Source organism: Parasteatoda tepidariorum, chromosome 4 (assembly GCF_982258835.1).
Source record: "Parasteatoda tepidariorum strain Cologne lab strain chromosome 4, Ptep-v5.0, whole genome shotgun sequence".
Classification (NCBI taxonomy): Eukaryota; Metazoa; Arthropoda; class Arachnida; order Araneae; family Theridiidae; genus Parasteatoda; species Parasteatoda tepidariorum.
In genome coordinates this window covers 5,883,252-5,906,220 of record NC_141758.1, presented here as the reverse complement: position 1 = coordinate 5,906,220, position 22,969 = coordinate 5,883,252, and the positions used below count along the sequence as shown (strand labels likewise).

General features: G+C 32.5%; 2 protein-coding genes across 2 annotated transcripts in view; one reads left to right on the top strand and one right to left on the bottom strand.

Annotated features, from left to right (window-relative positions):
* Window positions 1-3,252: 3,252 nt before the first annotated feature.
* Window positions 3,253-4,137, bottom strand: LOC139425727 (uncharacterized). The gene is made up of 2 exons (XM_071181623.1): window positions 3,813-4,137; window positions 3,253-3,440 (listed from the first exon to the last, which is right to left on the bottom strand). Exons 1-2 carry the CDS (start codon window positions 4,135-4,137, stop codon window positions 3,253-3,255), a joined length of 513 nt encoding a protein of 170 aa, XP_071037724.1.
* An 11,440-nt stretch (window positions 4,138-15,577) lies between these two features.
* Window positions 15,578-22,969, top strand: part of LOC107443413 (uncharacterized) — a 159,826-nt gene continuing 152,434 nt past the window's right edge. The window contains exon 1 of the mRNA XM_087160562.1: window positions 15,578-15,897. Coding sequence (XP_087016688.1) covers window positions 15,795-15,897 — 103 coding nt within the window. The 5' untranslated portion in view covers window positions 15,578-15,794. The remainder of the gene's footprint in view (window positions 15,898-22,969) is intronic.

Genomic DNA, 22,969 nt, shown 5'->3' with positions numbered 1-22,969 from the left:
ATATAAAAAAAATTCAATGCATTCAATACAAACACTTAGACGTTTAAGTAGCTCCCAGTAGAGAAATATCAATTCAACAGCGGCCTTTTAAAGCATTCTCACTTCAATTAATTAATTCCTAATTGAGTTTAAATTAAATATTGTCATTTTTTTAGTGCATGAATCTGAATTGAACAACCTGATAATGCTCACTCTGGTTATTGTTATCTCGTTGCTCACTACGTGCTCTTGCGCGCCGAATCCAATCAATTAAAAATGAAAACTGTTGCCAGCGCGAGAAAAGAAATATCATCGGTTTTATTGATACATACATACGTACGTATTAGCGTTTTATATAATAAATATTGTCTGTAGCCAGCCTTAGAAAATATTGTGCTATGATTGAATTTTGTTTGAGATTTTTGACCATAAATAACAGGGTTCGTATGTAGCAGATTTTTGTCGAAGTGCAAACTTTTGCAAATTTCAGATTTTGAGTCATAGTGACTCAAGGGAGAGAGCGTTCACCTCCCAATGAGGTAAACCAGGCTCGAATCCCAGCGGTGGCTGGTTGATATGAATTCAGTTTCCGACTCGTACCAGCGACCGAGCTGACGTAAAATAACCTGACGAATCATTAGTTAGAATTCTCTGGCCTTCGACATAACAGCGGGAGGCTTTCGTGGTTTTCCTCTCTATATAACGTGCACGCCGATTAGTTCCATCAAAAAGTCCTCTACGCAGACTAGTTTAGCCTTGGGCTTGATCCATGATCCTTTGTCTTCTGGGATGGGTTCGAAATTACAAGGGTATGGTGTTAAACATTGATAGTCGTTGACTCAGAATTGGGTCAGCTGTACATCGTTAATTGTAAAATATAAATTGAATTTTCAAATTTTATTCTAACATTAAATTTGCAACTGCGATTGTAGATTGCCCAGTGCTCAAATAAATATAAATAATAATAAATAAACGAAACACCTTGGACAATGTTTGATTTAATGATCGGATTTTCAAATAACTAGGATTCAATCTCAATGGTTCGAGAGGGTGATCTCAAAAATGCTAATTAATTTGTGCAGACGATATTTTAAGTCATGAAATGGGACACAAAAACTACTTTCTTTAAATAAACGCACCTTTTCTTCGAAGGATTATGATTTCCAACACCTAAAATATAAAGGTAGCAGCAATCGTAAGGTATATAAATTTTTACACCACTTTTAAATAAAGTAATTTTATATGGAAAATTGCAAACTTTGAACGAAATTGGCCGCACAATTCCTTAGAAATCGAATTTTAAATATACGAATTCTTCAGTGGTGGAATATTTCAAGCGACATCTAAATAACGATTTAAGGTAATCTTAATTTGTTTAATTTTGCCCTCACTTGCATGTAGTTGATTGTTGTAGTGGCGGACAAAATTATTCTAAATTAAATTTATTAAATCAATAATATAATATGATAAATCATAAAACTTGCTATCACTCTAATTATTTAAATAAATATGTTCTGATAACAGGTTGGCAGCTGTGTAAATTTATTGTTACTTGTTGCCGTCGGTGGCTTTATGTCATTAGAATAACAATTTTCTCTCCGATGTCACCCTTTCAGGTGCCATCAACAGTCACTACTCTAATATTAAATTTTTTTATACCTTAATTATTTAGTAACTATATTATTCTAAGAATTTTAAAAATTTTGAAGAAAAAAACACGTTTTTATGTATTTTAAAATGATTTAGTGGTTATATTAGTTCAAACAGCATTTTAAAGTACTCGGAGTGCCAAGGGTCAAAGCAAAACATGTTTTTATGAGTTCATTCTGGCAAAACGAAGATCATTTGTATTTAGAATCATTCAGCATGATACTGTTGTACGAAGCTTATTTACAATAATCAAAATTTACCACAATTAAGCAATTTTCTCTGGTACATCTTATCGGGTGGCCATAAAACCATAATTTCACTGTATCTATCAAACGCTTCAAATGTTAAAAAATGCTTTTATTTTGTTATGAGCATTGATCTAAGAAATTTTGATTTATCTATGCGCATTGGTGCTATGTGCATATATCGATCTAATTTTACGTTTGTAATGAAGCAGTTTAAATATTTTTTACATTAAAATGGTAGCTAAAAGGATAAATTTTTTAATCACTTTAAACATTGTTTAAAATTAATATAATTAACACCATGCACATATTGGGTTAATATCTAACCTGAGTAAGTTTGGTCTCATAGGGTCGAACCAAAAGTCGATAATTTGGTTGAATTCTGTTTTAAACTGTGTTACTTTTCCTTCGAGCGTTGACCTTCTCACCAATGAAAAATAACACTTGAAGGTCGTTGTGAACTTTTTTTTTTTAAATGAAAATTCACCCAAGGCTGTCTCTGTTGTGCATTTCCGAGTTGACAATTTTTTTTTTTTATCGAATAAAAGCTTTTGGGTAATTTTAGTAAACATAAACTGTTGTGCTCAAATATTTTTTCCCCAACATCTGGAAAAAATATAAATCGTAACTTTTATTGCTGCCACAGTAAAAATATTTTATTTTATAACCGTCGTTAAGCAGCCGATCCAATTTTGAGTTCACAACTACCAATGTTCAACTCCGTGGACTTGTCATTTTGTACCCAATTCAGAAGACAAGCTAACTCCTGGGTCATGTATTGGTAGAAACCCGTATTTGCGGAACTAGCTTTTTGATGGAACTAACCAGCATTTGCGTTACATGGAGAGGAAAACCTCCCACGGTTAGTCTGTCTGCAAGAGACTCGTATCTACCAGCCATTCCTGGGATTTGAACCCGGTCCGCCTTATTGGGAGACGTGTGGTTCCTCTGCTCGGGTGCAACAAAATTTAGTACTTATCCGTAAAAAATGCTTATGTGTTATTATCTAGATCTGAGTACCAGAAATGAGAAGGGCTTTAGCGCATTCATCTATTTGGGATATAATAATAATTTGGTTAAGCACATGTGACTTGGGTAAGCAAATTACGAATCACTGATTAGTGAAAATATGATTTGCTTGACTGAAAATAACGAATGAGGAGGAAATGATCTCGATATCCTCAGGGGTTTAATCCCAAGCTTCAAATGGTGCACAGGGAGATGTCTCAACCAAATTAAAATTTTCCTGGAATAACATACAGAATAACATAAGTTCCCAGAATAATGCAGGTATTTACAAGATTACAGCTACTTGCTGAAGCGTTTTGATCTGATAAAAATAACGCAGTTGCCGGACTGCATTTAATGTTGTCTTCAATTAAATCGAAGTCAAAAATCTTTTTATCTTTGCACTTCTCACAGTTAATTGCATCTTTAAGAAAAGCTGAGCAATTTGGTCCTTGATGCGATCAACTTTGAGATCTTTCCTTGAATCTTTTGTTTTCATAAACCTGGGAGCCCCAGTAATCCTTCTTAAACATTTGTCTGAGCCACCTCTAGTACCTCCTAGAAAAGAGAATGCTTCAGAGCGGGTTACCATGAACAAGAAATTTAACCCTTTAATAGTTCAAACGTAATGACATCTTTTATAATTACCACTGCTGCGCAGCTTAGTAGCTCGAAAGTAGTGACATCTTTCTTATTTATCATCCACTGCTCAGTTTAGATCATTCAGATTTATAAAAATCAATAGCAGCACAGTTATCACAAAACAATTCACAGCTTGGTATGTCCAATTTGAGTTTTTTTTATCAGTTAGCACATTTTTTAACCACACTAACTCCTTGGCTGACTCTAATAAAGAAATACACTCAGCCTCCATGGTAGAAATTGAAACCCTTTTCTGTTTAAAAGTTTTCCACAAGATAGGAATATCACCTGCATATACAATAGTTCCTCCTATTGACACTCTGTCCTCTCTGCTTGATGCATGGTCATCATCAGTGTAGCACTTTATTGACAAATCTGAGATTTTTGACAAATCTAGATTTTCAGTTGTATATTGCAGGTACTCTAATAGTTTCAGTAGAGCTTGCCTGCATTTGATACCAGGATTTTCTTGATACTGTGATAAAATGTTAACAGCATAAGATATTTCAGGTCTTGTCCTACTTGCCATAAAAGATACAAATCCAAGAACACTTCGGTATGGAATATTTTCCATTTCAGCTTTCTCTATTTCTGTTTGTGGGCAATCCTGCATCGACAAATTTGATCCTTTAGCTAATGGCAATGAAACTATGGGTCTGTTGTACCTTATACCACTTGCTAAAAGGCTTCTCTATATATTCTTTCTGGTGGATTACTAAATGACCATTAATTTTTTCAAATTCTATACCTAAAAGTTGCCTTGTTTCTCCCAAAATCATCCAAATCTTACTCTTGCTTACTCCAAAAATAAAAAGCAACGCAAGATAATATCAGAAAAACCTAAATGTAATATTATATAGCGTTAAAACTAATGCAAAATAATATTACGGCGAACGCTAGATAAAATTAGTTTGCATAGAATCTAATATTATATAATGCAGAGCAAACAGCGACCTCTTGTATGAACATTATAAGTTGTGCAAGATAACGTTAGATTTTGCCGATTTTATGGTTTTATCTAATAATAGGTGTTACTTGGATTAACTGACACATTTTCAGCTTTAAATTGTTTGAATTTATCTTTACAAGGTAAAAAAATTACATTGTTTCATGTGCATGATAAAGTAAACGCTGCCATCGCAAAATTAAATTTATGGCAAAGAAGAGTTAGTAATGGAGAAATAGATTCGTTTCCCTCTCTTCGTGAGATAATAACAAGTTCCGCCACTACAGTTGATGCTGATACTCTGAAGTGCATAACACAGCATTTGGAGAGTTTGCAGATGAACTTGAAAAGCTATTTTCCTGATTTAAAGAAATATATTGAATGGATTCGTTTAATATTAATTCAACATCCATGCCAGAAGGATTGTCGCAGGCGGAAGAAGAGCAATTATTGGAATTGGCTTCAGACGGATTCTTGAAAAATAAACATGAGGAGTGTACTTAAACATCATTCTGGCTGCAAATGTAAAATATGTATCAAGTCTTACCAGAAAGAGTTGTGAAATATATTTTGCCTTTTCCAACTTCATATTTATGTGAACTCGCTGTTTCAGCATTCGTGGACATTAAGTAAAAAAAAAAAAATTATTGGATGTGGAATCGCATCTCAGACTAAAATTGACCACAAGAGAAGTGAATTATGATGAACTGTTATCACAGCAAAAACAATATCATCCTTCTCACTGATGCAAATAAAATTATTAACAAAACTTTGTACCAAAAAATAAAAATTAACATATTTTTAAAAAAAAATACATTCATTTTTTTATTAGTGACATACAGCGTTACGAAAAATTTAGAAAGGGTACACAAAAGTCATACGTTAGGGAAACACTGTTATAGGCTAATATACAACAAGGCAGAAAAGCGCAAGAACTTGTAAAAATGTCATTTCATTGTGGTTTGTTTTCGTAAAAGAGTTTTTAAATATCAAGATTTTATGAATAGTCATACATCCATAATATTCACGCGTACTTATTTTTTTTTCTTTTTAACGAAACTAAAGTAAATATTCATGAATAGTTTAATATTTACGAGTTGTAAGAGCTTATTTCATTTCTCTCTAAAATAATTAAATAGTTTTTCTAACACTTTTTTTCCGTTTACTTTTTATTTTCAACTTTGAGATGCTTTTCACAGCTTAGAAAACGCAATCGAATACGTTTGTAACACAGAGTGGGAAATGTAATCTTTGTATAAAACTATAATTAGTATTTTCTTTATCTACCACTTAAGGCAATCAAATAAATTTATAATCATTATTTAATAACAATTTTGTGGAGGAGAAAGCCCTCAAAATCCTTATTTAAAATATTTACGAAGTGTTGATAACGAAGATGAACTATAATTATAAGGTACATATAGAATTCTTCATATTAAGGTCTCTTAGAGGGAATTTATGGCACTTTTTTCTCACTAGAAAGGGTAACTATTCTTCATTATTAAGGCCTTTACATTTTTGGGCTCATAGAGGATTTTTGCGGCACTTTTTTTCTGGCAAGACAGGGAGAACTAATTTTAGAAAAACCCACTCATGTTATGTTAGCCAAATCCACAAAAAATATGATTCTTCTGGAACTAGTCGGCCGATTTTGCTATGTAAAATCACGTTTTTGAAAATGACGTAAAAAATTATACATTCAAAATCGAAATTTTTTAGTTCATTATTAAATAAAAAAATAAATAATAATAAATATTTACTAAAAGCTATATTGTATCTTTGGAAAAAACGAATTTATAACTCCGTGTGAAAAGTTTTCGACTCGTTTAACAAGTCCTCGAGATATAGCAAAATTTGCAGAAAGTAAAATAAACATTAAGGGGTCCAAACTTTCGACCGATCTCTGATCAAACTATTGATGGAACTATATTTCCAATCTACCCCCCTTTAATTTGGGTTAAGAAATTCGAATCCATCGAAAAAAAAGGTATATTTATACAGAGAAAGTGCGTTTTTTTGTCTGATTTCATATCTTAAAATGTTTTCTGCAGCTATTAATTAGCATATTTGAGGTTACCCCTTTGAATATTAAGATTAAGTCCTAGAAGGTGAAGATCCGATCATTAGATCAAAAGTTATTAAGGGTGGTCAGTTTTTTTAATTTTGTGCACTGTACAATATATGTATACAATTATATGTTTAAACACAATAATTTGTTATATGAAATTTTAGGAAAGAAATTATGTTTCAGATTGAAATTCTTGTTTGTGGGAATTTTTTTGAGTTTTAAGGGTTACCAAATTTCAAGCATACATTTCATAAACAATTTATCTATTATATATAATTCTTTTACGTGGCTCCCAAATTTCGGCTGTATTTCTTTTCCGCCGGTGGCAACGTTTGCTTTGTTTTGAAAACACCAAAGCATTCTGCCTTTTAATGATGTGTTTCTGATCTAATATATATAATTCTCTTACGTGGCTCCCAAATTTTGGCAGAAGTACTTTGTACAACTAAATAGGATTCCTTTCACAACAGTTAAATATTTACTTTATTTTCTTCATTCATAGAGAAAACAGACGGCTAAGAATTCTGTTAGGTTAAAAAACATTTCGCTAAAAAAATATCGAATTCTAAAAGAAATAAAAATAAACAACTTAAAAAATAAAAATGCTGTTGCCAGCCATAGAATTTTTTGAAGGTTAACTTAGCAACATAAATCAAAATGACATAGAAGCGCAACTAGATCAAAATTATGATACCTGAGCGCTTGACGTAACAAATCCTTCAATTCTAAAAGTGTTGTATTGCCAAATGCCCAAATTAGCAATTGTGTTCTTAAAGAAATTCTATAAAAAGTTTTAAATAAACAACCTACTTCTACAACTGCTTCTTGAAGAACTTGGCTCATTAATTAAAAATATTGTTTTAATTTTACAGTACTAACTTTACTTCCACTTTCATTATTGCTATGACCCTCTTTCATTACATTTTACAACTTCATGCTAAATTTGAGGACTTTAAGTTGTTTTGTGGTTGAATACTGACATTTAGAAATGTGTACATAAAAAAAAAATAATAATTAGAGGTTAAGAGTTGCCTCAGAAAAATTTGAATTGTTGACATTGAACTTAACAATGGAAACAATCGTTTTTGTGAAAAATTGAATTGTATTGTTGACATCAAAACTAAAAATATTGTGTTTCAACTTAACAATACTACCTTAATTTATACTTTAGAATTGCCTCGGAGAGATTTGAATTGTTAGCAATGACTTAAGCAAAAAGTTTTATTTTAACTGACAAATACTATATTATAATTTTAACTTTTTCTATGACTATACTCATTTTCTTACTCTTTTCTTTGTTTTTTATACATTTTATTTTTTTGTGATAAAATAAAAAACTTATAGTTGTTCTGCTTCTGAACACTGATGAAAACACAAAATGATGGGCTTTTTCAACAATCAAAAATATATACATTTATTTTACAAATTCCATATTATTAAGGTGGCGCCCTTCAGAGAATTAAAAATACAAAATTATCTTCATCAAAGCCGATGCTTTACATCCGGCGTTCAGTGGCAGACTACTATTTCATATTGTTTTACAACACATGGCTTTAGCCCTCTGGTGGGAAAGACTTTAAAACAAAACTTACAACAGTTATTTTTCTCAGCAACTGAAATTTAGAATAGTGTGATTAAGAAAAATATGTGAACTGTTTGCAATTTTAAATTAATATTGAAATGTACAGGTTTAGAATTTTCTACAGTGAAAAGTTTTTGGAACTTCAGTATTCAAAAAAGTATACAAAAACTAGACGTTAAGAACGTATCCAATGAGCGAGCGAAGCGAGCATTGGATTGCGAAGCAGTCCGGAATGAACTGTGAAAGCAGTTCCGGGGGTTGGTGAGCGCCAGCGAGCAGGGGGTGAAGCCTCCTAGTTTATTTTATTATTACACTTACACATGCAGACTTTTGTGCTCATTACAAAGACGATTGAGCACATTGAAAAACAGGTAGTATAATGATACAATAGCAAAAGAATGATATTGCTGTTGTTGTTGTCACCAGGCATTAAGGCACGGGGCGCAATAGTTCTTGTTTTACAGGGGCGCCATCTATGGACAAGAATTCGACTTCTGCCACACCCATACGTCACACCCGTTTATAGGGCGGTCCCCTTCACACATCCATTCATTCATCCACAGATAGTAATTTTGACCGGAACCAAAGAACGATCCATCACCAATTCAGTACCCCCAGAGTTTTAATTTGTTATGGGAACATGGAGGACTTTGTGACCAACCACCAGCCATACGGGGAGTCTTCAGCTGGCTGGATTCAAACTCTCGTTCTCACGAACGTGAGTCCAGCGCCCTGCCAACCAGGCTATCCCGGCCAGAATAATTAAATTTATTTAATTGCAAAGAAATTTTCTGTTTTGTTAAAAGAAATGTTTCTATTTTGTTACTATTCTTGTAGTTTTTATGCAACAATTTTTTGTTGTTGCATTTATTTAAGGACTTACTCTTAACTTATTTGGGTGTGCGGTTTTGAAATCAGGACTTAGTTATATCCAGGAAGCTACAGATTTTTTTTCTAAATGATATTTTAGCTTAGTCTATTTTTTGTCTGAATGTACAAATTTATGAAAAACGTGTGGATTTTATTGGTGCATAGGAATGGTTGACGACTGAATGTGAACAGGCTTAATATTCTAGAAGCTTTATTATTGTGAATTTTGCTCTGATTTACGCGAAATTTTGCCATTCATAAGTGTTTTTCTGTAATTTATAAATTCTAACAGGTCATGAGCCTAAAACAAATTTAACAAAATTATTTTTTAACAATGTAAATAAAGTTTAAAGTTTGCTCTTTTTTGCGTGGTTTACCTTATTTGGCGATGCGTAAAATTAAATATCATTTTTTGTGTTCTTTGAAGTAACATGAATACACTATGGATGGTGTTTTCAATAGAAATGTAAACAATAACAATCTCGAGCTCGGGACCTACTCTAGTTCCGGTTAAAAAGTTTGCAGCTGCTTACTACATGTTATTTTGATAGGCGATGTTTTCAAACGGATAATTTTGTTTTCAATAAAAAAAATAAACTAGATAATTTCTGAGCTCAAATCTGCCGTATTTCATAAGATATTAATGTTATTATGTAATTCTGGGGAGTTTGGAGTGAAAATTTGTTTTAGTTATTTTGTTATTTAATATTAAAAAAGGTGACATGGTTGCTAGATTTTGAATAACTCGCTTTTTTGGCAGTCTTGATTTGGCCTCTTTCCATTTGTTTATTACTGTTTGTTCGTGTTGCAAGCTGTGCACCATCTTACGTTAGTGTTAACACTTTTAGTATTGTAAACAGTATTGTTAGCATTGTAAACATAAGTAATAAGTAATCAAATGCATTGTTTGCAAGAATCTCAAAACACAATGATGCCAAATGGCTTTAAAATACAACTGAAACAGTAACCCGGAAATTTAGGCAGTCCCGAGCTTGCAGCGCTCCTTAGTGTAGAAAACACCATCCATAGCATTCTCATGGAGTCCTCCGAAATAATTTGTTAATTGATTCATTGAAAATTAAGTTGAAAGAGCATGTTATGTGGTTAACACTACAAGCACAATAACATTGGATGACGTGCTTTTTCTCGCTTAAGCGTTGAAATCAATCGGAAGTAGTAACCCGGAAGTCTTACGACGAATTTCAACTCCTAGCGCCATCTGTGCTTAGCTTTGCACGATCAACCATCTCTCCTTGAAAATAACACTTGGGACAAAAAAACATATGACTTTAATGTATCGCATCATAAACTGTCCCCTTCTTCCAGCCACTTCCTACGTAGCAGAGAGAATTAGGGACATTTAGTATTCACTTGATTGAATTTAAAAAATCATGGCTATAAATATTATATTGACTCGCATTAATACTGTAGTTAGCAGAAAGAAACCGATTGCAGATTTGAAATCACTGACACGATAATATCAAAGAAACGTTACAAAAATGACATGAAGAAAAAAATTCCCCAGTGCAGTGGTAGAACTCTACAAGTAGTTAAACTACTGCAGTCGCTACTTTTTTTCGTAGTTTGTAGTGTAGCGTGCTACTTTTTTTTTTTTTTAAAAAAAGTAGTGTAGTGAGTAGTGCGTTACAAAAAAACAGTAGTTCGTAGCGATTTCTAGCTACTACTTTTAACGTTAGTTAAGAGCAGTAAAACGGCTCTAACCCAACTAATGTTTTGAATTTGATAGGTACAAATCTTGACGGGTCCGACAATGGATGCAATGAAAATGATTCAATGGCAGCAAGCTGAGGGTTATAACAGTAATTACGTATTTAGAAATCACGTATAACTGTTATTTAAACTAGCCATTATGAAAGAACACTTTGGTCACACTTTCACATGCTGATGCACTACACTCGTGAAACACCGACGTTATTTCAAAAGAAGGGAACGTAATTTCGAAGTACAGTACACTCTCGATTATCCGTGAGCGGATTATCCGGTTTGCGGATTATCCGTGCTCATTCCAGAGTCACACAAAAAATATAAAGAGAAACATTTTAAAGATTAAAAAAATTTGATTCATGAAGTTATAACACTACCAAAGGTCTGGAAAGCAATATTCGTTATTAGATTGCAGTATATGGAACATCAACAGAATGGTCAAAGGTAAAATCGTCTACGTTATCACGATCTTGGAGAAAGATCATACCGCTTGATGAACAATCCTCTTCAGATGTTCAAGAAAAATATGATAACAGTATTCTCGAACAAGCAAAAGAAATCTAAGGTTTCGAAATTCTTGATGAAGAAAATTTAAAAGATTGGCTTCAAAGTGATGCATGTGAGCCTGGCTTCCAGTATTTGACTGATGAAGACATCGTTATGTTGTTAAATCAAATAGTGATGATAGTAACTGATGCCGAAGATGTAGTAAATGAATGAAATACAATTTCTCATTCTGCTGCTCTGTGGAAACTTTATAAGATTATATGGGAGGATTTGATTACGGTGACATTAATGTGGTTCGTAAAATATGTGTATCGATGTATGGCGAAGACGCATTACACATTCCTAGCTTGATGTAATGCATGCAAATGTCAGTAATTTTCATAGTTTTTGTAGTGACAATGAATTTTTCTTTATTAAAAGGAGTTTTCGGATTATCCGCGTTTTTCGATTGTCCGTGTGACCTGTCCCGGTGATTAACCCGGATAATCGGGAGTGCACTGTACTTAATTTCTTAGAGGAAATAAAAGAGCTTTGAACAATTAAAAAATTGCAAGTACTACTTGATAATTTAGCATTTTTTAAGTTAAATATTCGCTGTCGAGAAAGGCATAAAAATTTGAAGGTTAAATGATGATCAAATTCAAAGAATTTTTTTTTCGGAATAACAAAGTAATGGTGAATTAAATAAATCAAACAATTATAACTCCGCCCACAAATAAACTGCTAAGGAATTACTTTGATTACCAGTTTTATCTTTTTACCCTGGTTGATAAGATTTTATGCTGGCACCTATTTGTGACAGTCGGCGCGAAAGGGTTAAAGTAGTGAAGTAGTTAATATAAAGTAATTGTAGTTAACACTAGAAAGACTGAAACTATATACCTATATTGCCCAAAAGCAGTCAAAATATGAGAAAATAACTAGTCAGTGTAAAAGAATGAGTAATGTGTAAAGAAATTTGTTTAATTAAATTTTAATATTTTTTTTATTATTTACAGTTACATAACAAGTAAATAGTAAATATTAACAATAACAAAATTTACTTCACTTAGAAAAAAAATAATTTTTGCACTATTATTTGTACATTTTTTGCATATGAAAAAGCAGTCAAAATGACTTCCTTCGGCAATCTAGTGTTAACTACATTTGTAAGAATATCGTTGTAGTTTAGTTACTTTTTTAAAAAATAATTTGTATTTGATATAGTATTTTTAAGTAATTACAGAGATGCCAACTGCTCCGGACACGTCAATATAATTAAAAGAGCGGTAAATAACTACAAAGTAAATTTTACAAATATTTGACTATTTTTACTTGCTTTTTAAAAGGTCTAGCATGACCATACCTGCCAACTTCTAATCCCTTCCATTCTGATATTTTCCAGTGGTATTAAAATGGAATTAAAATTTAATTTTTAAGTCAGAAATTACGTTGTATTTGAAAAAGCTTAAGCTGACAACCATGATAGCAACACATATCAATACATACGCTTAATTTTTTTAAGTATAGTGGTGATCAAAATCATTTAAAAATTAAGTTTATAAAAGAAGAAAAAGTTTATATTTATTACCACTTTAAATATAAAAAAAAAATTTTACGCCAAATGCGTAAAAGTTGGCAGGTATGAGCATGACATACGTACATGAAAGTGAGGAATTATATAAGCCTACGAATTATTTAGAAATAATGGTGGATAAAAATCTACTAAATTGAATTTATTAAACCAAGAATCACAATTGATAAACTACCACTTTAAAATATATGCTTGCTGTCCGGAGCAAGTTGGCATCTCTGCAATTAAGAGATGTTGTTTCTATTTAATGTAATAACCATTTCTTTCAAATAAAAAAAAAGTGGTAGCACAAAATTTTTTTTTTATGGCTTGAATTTGCGGAAACAATGTATTAATGAAATAAACATTATGTATTAATGATATAAACATTACATTATGTATTAATGATATAAACATTACATTATGTATTAATGATATAAACATTACATTATGTATTAATGATATAAACATTAATGCATGAATTTACAGCTAATAATCGTGTTTTGCGTTTTGCACAGCTCAACTCCTTAACTTGTGCGCTCGAGACAATTCGAGCGCGCTGAACAGGCCAAGCTGTGCACACTCGAGATAATTAGAGCTTCGTTGTATTTTATGCTGCTATAATTTTTCACACTCGAATATAATCAAGAATTAAAAATAACAATGTGAAAGCTAAGAAAAAAAATCATTTTATTGATATTTATCATTTACATAGGATTGTAAGCTATAACACTTATTTATTCAAGAATAAAATATGCAGAGATGCCAACTTGCTTCGGACAGCAAATATATATTTAAAAGTGGTAGTTTATCAATTGTGATTCTTGGCTTAATAAATTCAATTTAGTAGATTTTTATCCGCCACTATTTCTAAATAATTCGTAGGTTTACATAATTCACCACTTTATGCCTCTTATATCATGCTAAACCTTTTATAAAGCCAGCAAAAATAGTCAAATATTTGCAAAATTTACTATTTACCGTTATTTACCGTTTTTGTAAACATTATTTTGGCGTGTCCGGAGCAGTTGACATCTCTGAATATAGCCTTTTTCCATGGAACAAAAGCGCAGTATATCGAAATTGTCCACCAAAAGAAAAGACAACGTTCTAAAGTGCGTTTTTTACATAAATAAAAAATTGATTTTTTTGGCCGGTTTTTTTTCCAAAAAATCTGTGCGTTAAGGGGTTAAACTGCGGGCATAGCTGCCAACATTTGCAATCTCGTATACTTTACAAAAAATTCAGGCCTGCCAACTACTATGGTTTTTTGCAAAATATATTATAGAGCGGTAGACAATTAAAAACCAAATCTTTCATAATTTTTGGTAAATTTGCCAACATTTTTATAGTCTCACCATTAATGATCAGGAACAAAGTGGCGTTGCACATGAACTTTTAAATCATGTGTATTGGTGTGGAAAATAAGTTTAAATGAATGAAAAATAATACATTAAAACATAAATAAGCTAGCACTAGAATAAATTTTTATAAAATGTGTAGAAAGTTTGGCAGCCTTGAAAGTTTTTTTTTTGATTGGTAGTGAACTAAAGCAGAGATTTTAAAAACAAACAGAATTTTAAAGAAATTTTATTCAATTTTCAACCACGATCCATCGCACATTTAATCTTTTATATTTATATTTAAATGATATGTAGTAGTTGATAAAACTCTTTTAACCCTGACTTATTAAAAATCTATGAACATAACCTTCGTTTCCATGAGGAAAAATACTTTTTGAAACTCAGGATATGTTTCAGTTTTTGGAGAATATGTTTTTTTCCTCAGTGCTATTGATATTATTCCAATACTGCATTATCTGGGCTTAAAAAATTTGCAAAAACTGAGAATACGGCAGTGATTTTGATGATTTCAAATAGGTGGCAAAATGTCGCCAAATCGGCAATTTTTAGGAAGTTTAATAACTTTTAAAATATTTAAGTTATTTATCAGTTCTAAAGCTCAGCTTCAAGCATGCATTGCTTCAAGTGTAAGGCACTTAAACTATGGCTTTTTTTATTTCTCTTGGCGACAGAGCTTCGAAAAAACAGCGTTAAGCAAAATTAAACAAATAAATTCATGATAATTACGCAATCGTGTATTTAGAATCTGTCAAAATAAAAAATATATTTCTGCTTGAAATTGTCTTTCAATTGATACATTTCTACCACTAGGAAAAATAATTTTCGGAAGAGTTGGCAGGTATTTGATAGCGTAGTTTCAGAGTTTTTTTTTTCCCAGTGGTATCAAAAGTTAAGTAAAATTAAGCGTAGTTTACAAAAAATTGTTAACCTCTTCATATAAATAGTTTAAAATTTTTTCGAACATTCAAAGTTTAAAATTTCTCCCATACTTTTTTCGAATTCTGAAATGATTAAGGAGAAAATATTTAATTGAACTCATAATTTTCGTGATTCCTTTTATCTGTTTATTTCGTGTGGAATGTAACATAGGGTTAAATGCCCAACTCAACATTCTTTGTCGTTTAGGAGTTCAATGGATACGGCAGTGATATTCCTCCGTCAAAAAAACTAGGAAATCCCAAGCAAATTTTGTGATTTTTGTGGGAAGGGGGGATAACACCAACAGGAATCACTGCCTTTGTGTGTGGGCGTGGGATTTTGTTTCTTTTTCTCTAGCTTTCATTAACTCTACTTGCCTCAACCCATAAAGATGCTGGACAGTAGCGAGATATGTTGAATGTTGATGCTTACCAGATGTTGAAACTTGTCACCACGTCTGCCTCTAGGCCTCCACTCAACCATTTTTTTTGTTGTCTTCTGATGTCTTTTTCATTCCAATTTCGCAGTGGCAGAAGACAGCGGATACGGTTGCCGTGTGAGACCTTGCAGATCGTCTGCAAGTGGTGTCAATTAAATAATCCTGATTTCTTCTTCTAATTTGGAGTGGAAATTGGTCAGTCGAAATATGCCGTAAATAATTTAAAAATTTTTCCTTGTCGAGCGAAACTATTTGCAGTATTTTTGTTTTTTAATTTCACACGAGATATTTGGGGAATAATGGAGAAAAATGTCTCGTGGAATCGGACTAAAATGTATTTGTTTTCTGTTTTGTTTTGTTTGTGGTCGGAGTTCCTTGCAACAACTGCTCAACTGCCATCAGGTAATGCACATTTAAAACACTAACTAGTTATATAGGTATAACTATTATACTAGTTCATAAAAGTTATATTTTTAAAAATACTAATACTAAAAATTTAATCATTGCTATCATATCTAATATCCTACTTGTTATATACTATGAAAAAACTCCAAGTTTAATAAAAATATACGCAATATTATGAATGACTTATAAAATTTAATTATAATAACAATATTCAAAATTTAAGTTATTGTTTCTGTCAAATAATGTCGAAAATTTCAAACTTACTAGTAATTTAGCAATTTATAATAATTTATTGGAACCAGGAGGCACTGATTACCAATTTCCGTGTTTTGGTCTCTTATAATTTTCTTCAAATATCACGTTCTTTTTAAAGACCATTTTCTTTTTCTAATTATAATTATTTGATGTAAGAACATTTTGTTATTATGGAAATCATAACAAAATGTATAATTACTTGGATTTGAAATATAATTAACTGTAATGGAAAAAAAATGTAAACTTAAGAATGATGAATAAGAAGTAATTAAAAAAAAAAGCCAAAATATGAAGTAATAAATGAGGAGTAATTAAACTTATTTACAGTCTATAACGATTACCTTAATTTGTGAAACAGTTTAAATTGCAAACGGGTTTTATCTCTCTTAAAGCATTTATATTTTCAAAAAAGTTCTATATAAATCTTATGATTTATATCTGATTACTTTCTCTTATTTTTTTTTTTTAATTTATTATTGTTTTTTTATTTAAAGCCGCAAAAAAAAGTGAGAAAAAAATTTCCAAAAAAATCACTTAAGCAAAGCACTTTCGAACAATTGGAGTTGCGAAAAAAATTAACTAATATATTATCAACAAACATTATAGCAATAAATATTAACAGATATTTAGCTAACCAGGATTAATATGAATTATAGAATCATGTTAATGTCACTGTTTCACTTTTTAATAAAAATTACACCTATTCTGAAAGGATGATTATGAAGCGATATCAGGTCAACAGACACTTTCTCTAACCAATAAATAAATTATCATTAAATCTCGAATTTTCGTATTGTAAGGAATAATAATGAAGAGTTATTATGAAAGGAATAATAATATACATATTAAGTAAAAAAAAATTATGCAATTTATCATTTAATTTTTAAAATGTTTTTACTCTGGATCCTTATTAAAAACATTTAACCAGTTATCTATGAGGTAATAACTCATGTTTTGTTTCGAAGAGATGTATTTATTTTATTTCATTTTTTAACCGCCGTTGAACAGCCGAGCCAATCTTATGGGTTTACGACTACTAATGCTCAACTCGGTAGCCTTTTAATTTTGTACCCAATCCAGAAGATAAGGGAGTACCTGGATCGAGCATTGGGAGAAATTTTGCCTTTGTGGAGGACTTTTTCATGAAGCTAACCTGCATTTGCGTTACATGGAGAGGAAGACCCCGAAAACCTCCCACGGTTAGCCTGACGGCAAGGGGACTCTAACCCATGATCCGTCTACCACTGAGGATATTTCACATCAGCACTGTGGTTGGTGCAAGCCGGATGCGGAATTCGTATCGACTGGGATTCGAACCCAGTTCGCCTCATTGGGAGGCGAACGCTCTATCCCCTGAGCCATCGCGGCTCAGATGCATTTTTTTAAATAACCGTCGTTAAACAGTCGACCCAATTTTATGGGTTTACGACTACTAATGTTCAACTCCGTAGCTTTGTAATTTTGAACATAACCCAGAAGACAAGGGAACTCCTGGGTCAAGTGTTAGGGGAAGTTTGCCTTCGTGGAGAACTTTTTGACCCGCATTTGCGTTACATGTAAAGGAAGACCACAAGAATCTCCCACGGTATTTATTTTATTTTATTTTATAACCGTCGTTGAACAGCCAACCCAATTTCATGGGTTTACGACTACTTACGTTCAACTCCGTAGCCTTGTAATTTTGAACCAATCCAGAAGACAAGGAAACTCCTGGATCAGTACCCCCAGAGGTATTGATTTGTTGTGGGAACATGGAGGACTTTGAGACTCGACAGATTTAACGTGCATCAGTCACCATTTACTACACGGGGAGTCTTCGGCCGGCGAGGATCGAACCCACGACCTCTTGGATATGGGCCCAGCGCCCTACCGACCAGGCTATCCCGGCCCCTCACGGTATTTATTTGTCATTATTATATATTCATGTCCAAAAGCTCGTGGGTTCGATTCCTAGCGGTCGAAGACTCCACGTGTAGTAAATGCTAGTGCACGTTAAATCTGTTTGGTCACAAAGTCCTCCATGTTCCCATAACAAATCATACCTCTAGGGGTACTGAATTGGAGATTGATCGTTCTCTAGTTCAGGTCAAAATTACGATGTGTGAATGAATGAATGTATGATTGGGTGTGCCTTATAAATGGGTTATGAGGTGTGTGTGACTGAAGTCTTGTTCTTGGCTATAGATGACACCACTGAAAAGCAAGAAACGCCATATCTGCCTTAAATTCACTTGGTTTCACCAAGCATGCTTGCTGATATTGGCAAGTGACATTAGAAACAACAACAAGCTAATTCTTATCAGCTGGGATGCCACGTAAAAAGTGGTAACCAGTAAAAAGTAAAAATGTATTAAAATAAGCTACTTTTTCTTGCATTGTTTTTTAAGTTTACAATTGAAAGTGAAAGAAGTTAATGTTTTCTCTTTAAATGTGACTAATTTTCATATGCAAGTTATGATGGTGGGTATGATTGAATACTGAAATAAATTAAATAAATAAATAAAGAAAAGATTTGAGTTTCTTCATTTTTATACAATTTTAGCCGCCTTTGGCATTCCGGTATCTAACTATTAGTAAGACTGAAATCATTTCAAACACTTTAGCCCTTTACACTCCGATGGCGCCATCTACTGACACCACTCTCAAATTAAAACTTTTTATAGCTTAATAATTAAATATTAACCACATTATTTTAAGAATTTTTAAAATTTTATAAGAATATGAAAATATTGTATTATGTATTTTAAATGGTTTAGTCCTTATATTAGTTCAAACTGCATTTTAAAGTACGCATAGAGGGTAGTGAAAATGATTAAACAATAAAAGAATTAAACGTCTATGAGTTAAACAATAGAAGAGTTAACAGCCATGATTTAAACTATGAAAGAGTTAATTGCCTATGATTTTAATAATAAAAGAGTTAACAGCCATGATTTAAACTATGAAAGAGTTGAATGTCTATGTGAGTTAAACAATGAAAGAGTTAAACATTTAGGGAGTTAAACACTCATGATTTACACAATAAAAGAATTAAGCGCCCATGAGTTCAACAATAAAAGAGGTAAATGCCTATCAGCTAAACAAAGCCTATTAGTTAAATAATAAAAGAGTTAAACTATGACTTAAACAATAAAGGAATTAAACACGTATGAGTAAAACAATAAAGGAGCGAAATAACCGGGAGCTAAACAATAAAATAGTTAATCGCCTATGAGTTAAACAATAAAAGAGTTAAACACCGATGAGTTAAATAATAAAAGAGTTAAACGCCAATGAGTTAGGCAATAAAAGATATAAAGAATTCAAAGCATATGAAATGAACAATAAAAAAGTTAGACAAAAAAAAGCTAAATGCCTGTGAGCTAAACAGTAAACGTATTTCTCTCAAGGCGAAAAAAAATAAATCCGATTATTATTAATGCTAACCGGTTCAAAATAACCGCTCCTTTTGGTCAGAATGAGATATAAAAAGGGGTGATTTCCGTATTGTGTTCTGTGACTGATTAATCGCCAAGTCTTGGCGAATTCCAGGCATCGACCCAGGAGAAACTTGAAAAAAAAATTTCACAGAAAGGGACCAACTCGAAAGGTGTAACTCGTAGCCAACCCCAGACAAATATGTCAACATGCTATTTTTAAAAATTTTTTTTTTTAAGATTTTGCCAGTTTTAAATTAATTTGGCGCCTTGACGATTGTAACTGGCTTGGCAGATCACGATATGGAAAGATTCCCAATAAAAATGGGAAGGAATGATATTGACCAAGCTTCATTGGTTATTATATTATTAATAATAAGCGGTTAATGCGATAAATTCACTTAAATTATTCCCCTTAACTGGCTTTTAAGTTATTAATGTTTTAATTATTGTTAATGTTACAAACGGAAAAACGAAAGGATTCCGTTCCAAAACGCAAGCATGAAGCCCGTCCCTCACAAAAGTACCAAAGTGGTTGAGAGAATTGAACCCTACTGAAGAGCAAATGGCGACTCTCCGAACCCCTTTCACTCAAATACGAGAACTGGGTGTTGGTCACCAGTTAGGGATAAAAGGATCCATTGACAACGTACCCAATAACTTGCGCAAGACCTTAGACTGTCTTCCACGCAATGTAAATGATTCATTCACTATTCATGTAAAACTGAAAAAAAGCTTAACTTTCAAATCATATTTCATGTATGAACATGGGTATCCGAAACGGGTGTATGATGCAACTTACAATCTCCACCAAACACCATTGTACCAATCCGAAAATGTTAATATTGATCTCGATTGGCTGTTCAATGTCTATTCAGTCATCAAAATAATTTACACAGAATGTGTCTGAGCTGTATTTAAATATGCCTGCAAGATTGTGCACCGAGCAGTTCAGGATTAACAATTAAAGATGTCCAAGATGAAAACACAAAGTTTCTTTTCCAAAAGAGATTAGACAACAACCATTTTGCCAACTGTGATCGCCTTGCAGCTATCACTATTTTCTACATTTTGATGTGAATCGTATTTAACATTTTTTTTTAACATTGTTATCGCGGCAAGTAAAAATATCAACATTTTACGATACATCGTCCAGTTCTATTAAAAGCATGAAAAATATTATTATTACTTTTTTAAGTTTTAATATAAATTCTCCCAAGGCTGTGTCTGTTATGCATTTCCGAGTAGACAAGTTTTTTTTTTCACCTATAAAAGCTTTTGGGTAATTTTAGTAAACATAAACTGTTGCTCTCAAATATTTTTTCTCCAACACCTGGAAAAAATACGAATCGTAACTTTTATTTTCTGCCACAGTAAAAATATTTTATTTTATAATTTTAATACTGTCCCTGAACAGCCGACCCAATTTAGAGTTTAGAGCAACCAATGGCTAACTCCGTAGACTTGTCATTTTGAACCTAATCCGGGAGACGAGCTATCTCCTGTATCACGAATAGGTAGAAACCAGCATTTGCGTTACATGATGAGGAAAACCACGAAAACCTCTCATGGTTAGCCTGACTGCAAGAGACTCAAACCCATGATCCGTCAACCACTGAGGATATTTGACGTCAGCACTGTGGCTCATGACACTCATTCACTATTCATGTAAAATTAAAAGAAAGCTTAGCTTTCAAATCATATTTCATGTGTGAACTTGTGAATCCGATACGGGTGTATGATGCAGCTTACAATCTCCATCAAACACCATTGTACCGAAAATGTTAATATTGATCTCGTTTGGCTGTTCAATGTCTATTCAGTCATCAAAATAATTTACACAGAATGTGTCTGAGCTGCATTTAAATATGCCTGCGAAATTGTGCACCGAGCAGTTCAGGATTGACGGTTAAAGATGTCCGAGATGAAAACACGATAAAGTTTCTTTTTCAAAAACAATTAGACAACAACCATTTCGCCAATGGATAACCTGTGATTGCCTTGCTTCTTTTCTTCTTCATTTTGTAGTGAATCGCATTTAACATTTTCTTTTTTAATATTGTTATCGCGACAAGTAAAAATATCAATATTTTACGATACATCGTCCAGTTCTATTAAAAGCATAAAAAATGTTATTATTATTTTTCTATAATTTTAAACTACCACTCAAAGAGTTAAGTTATTTTTATTAAGAAATATAACTTTTCTTTTACCGTGATTCAAGAAATAAAGTTTTTCCTTTATTAGCATTTCCTATTAAATACGGAAATATTTAAGAACATATGCAGGTAATCAATCACATTTTCTTCTAATATTTTGTTTTCCATAACATTGCACTTATACATGCTTCCCCTTCTTGTTGTAACCATTCCCTATTTTTATTCAGGTGATACTTTAATAGTTTTTTTGTTACGGTCAATGTGAAGTAGTCGCTTATTAACAGGTTGACCGGTCAATATTAATAAATAAATAATGTTATTAAATATAACGGGCTAATGCGATAAATTCATTTAAATTATTCCATTTAACCCTTTCGAACCGGACGGGACATGTGCTGTCCCAGTCTGGTAAATTTTTGATATTACGGATGGGACAACATATGTCCCAGTTACTGAAAAATATCTAGGACAGAAAATAACGCCCACTTTGGTCTCCAAACCGATTTTAAGGCCGTCTCATCGTTCCATGAATTTCTCACGTCAATCATTCCAGATCTAATCAAGCAAGCGACAACTTGCTCCCGACAGCGAATAAATATTTTCGAGTGGTAGTTTATTAACTGTGATTATTGTTTTAATAAATTCAATTCATTAGGTTTTCAACCACCACTATTTTTAAACAATTCGATGGCTCCTTTCTCTGCTAAACGGTCGAAATGAGTCAAAAGAGAATTTACCCTGAAAACAAGTTGAGACAGCTCGCTTATAAAAGTGAGCCTTCTGAAAACTGAAAACACTGTAGAGGAGACCGGCAATGAAGTCGTGTCACCCAATCATAATGATTTGTTTGATGATGAAGTTGAGCTCCAGAACTAGAATCCACCGTCATTTTCATGGTCCTATCCAACTAACTTTGCACCATGAATGCCACTAGTTAGTTACATCAAAGGCCAAACAAATATCTCTATTGGCAACGAAGCCACCAAAGTGTATGCTTACTTCAAGATCTTTCCCGAAAGCTTATTCATTTACACTGCCCAATGTACGAACGAAAGTATGGAAATGGAAAGAAAGAACATTTGGAAATGTGAACAAGGAAGTCAATAAGCAAAGGCCCTCTTCCTCCAAAACTATATCATCATCATCAACAACGAGACTTTTCAATGTTGGAAACCATTTCCCAATTGAAGGAAAAATGCGCAATAGATGTGCTTGGTGCGTAAAAATGAATAAAGAGGC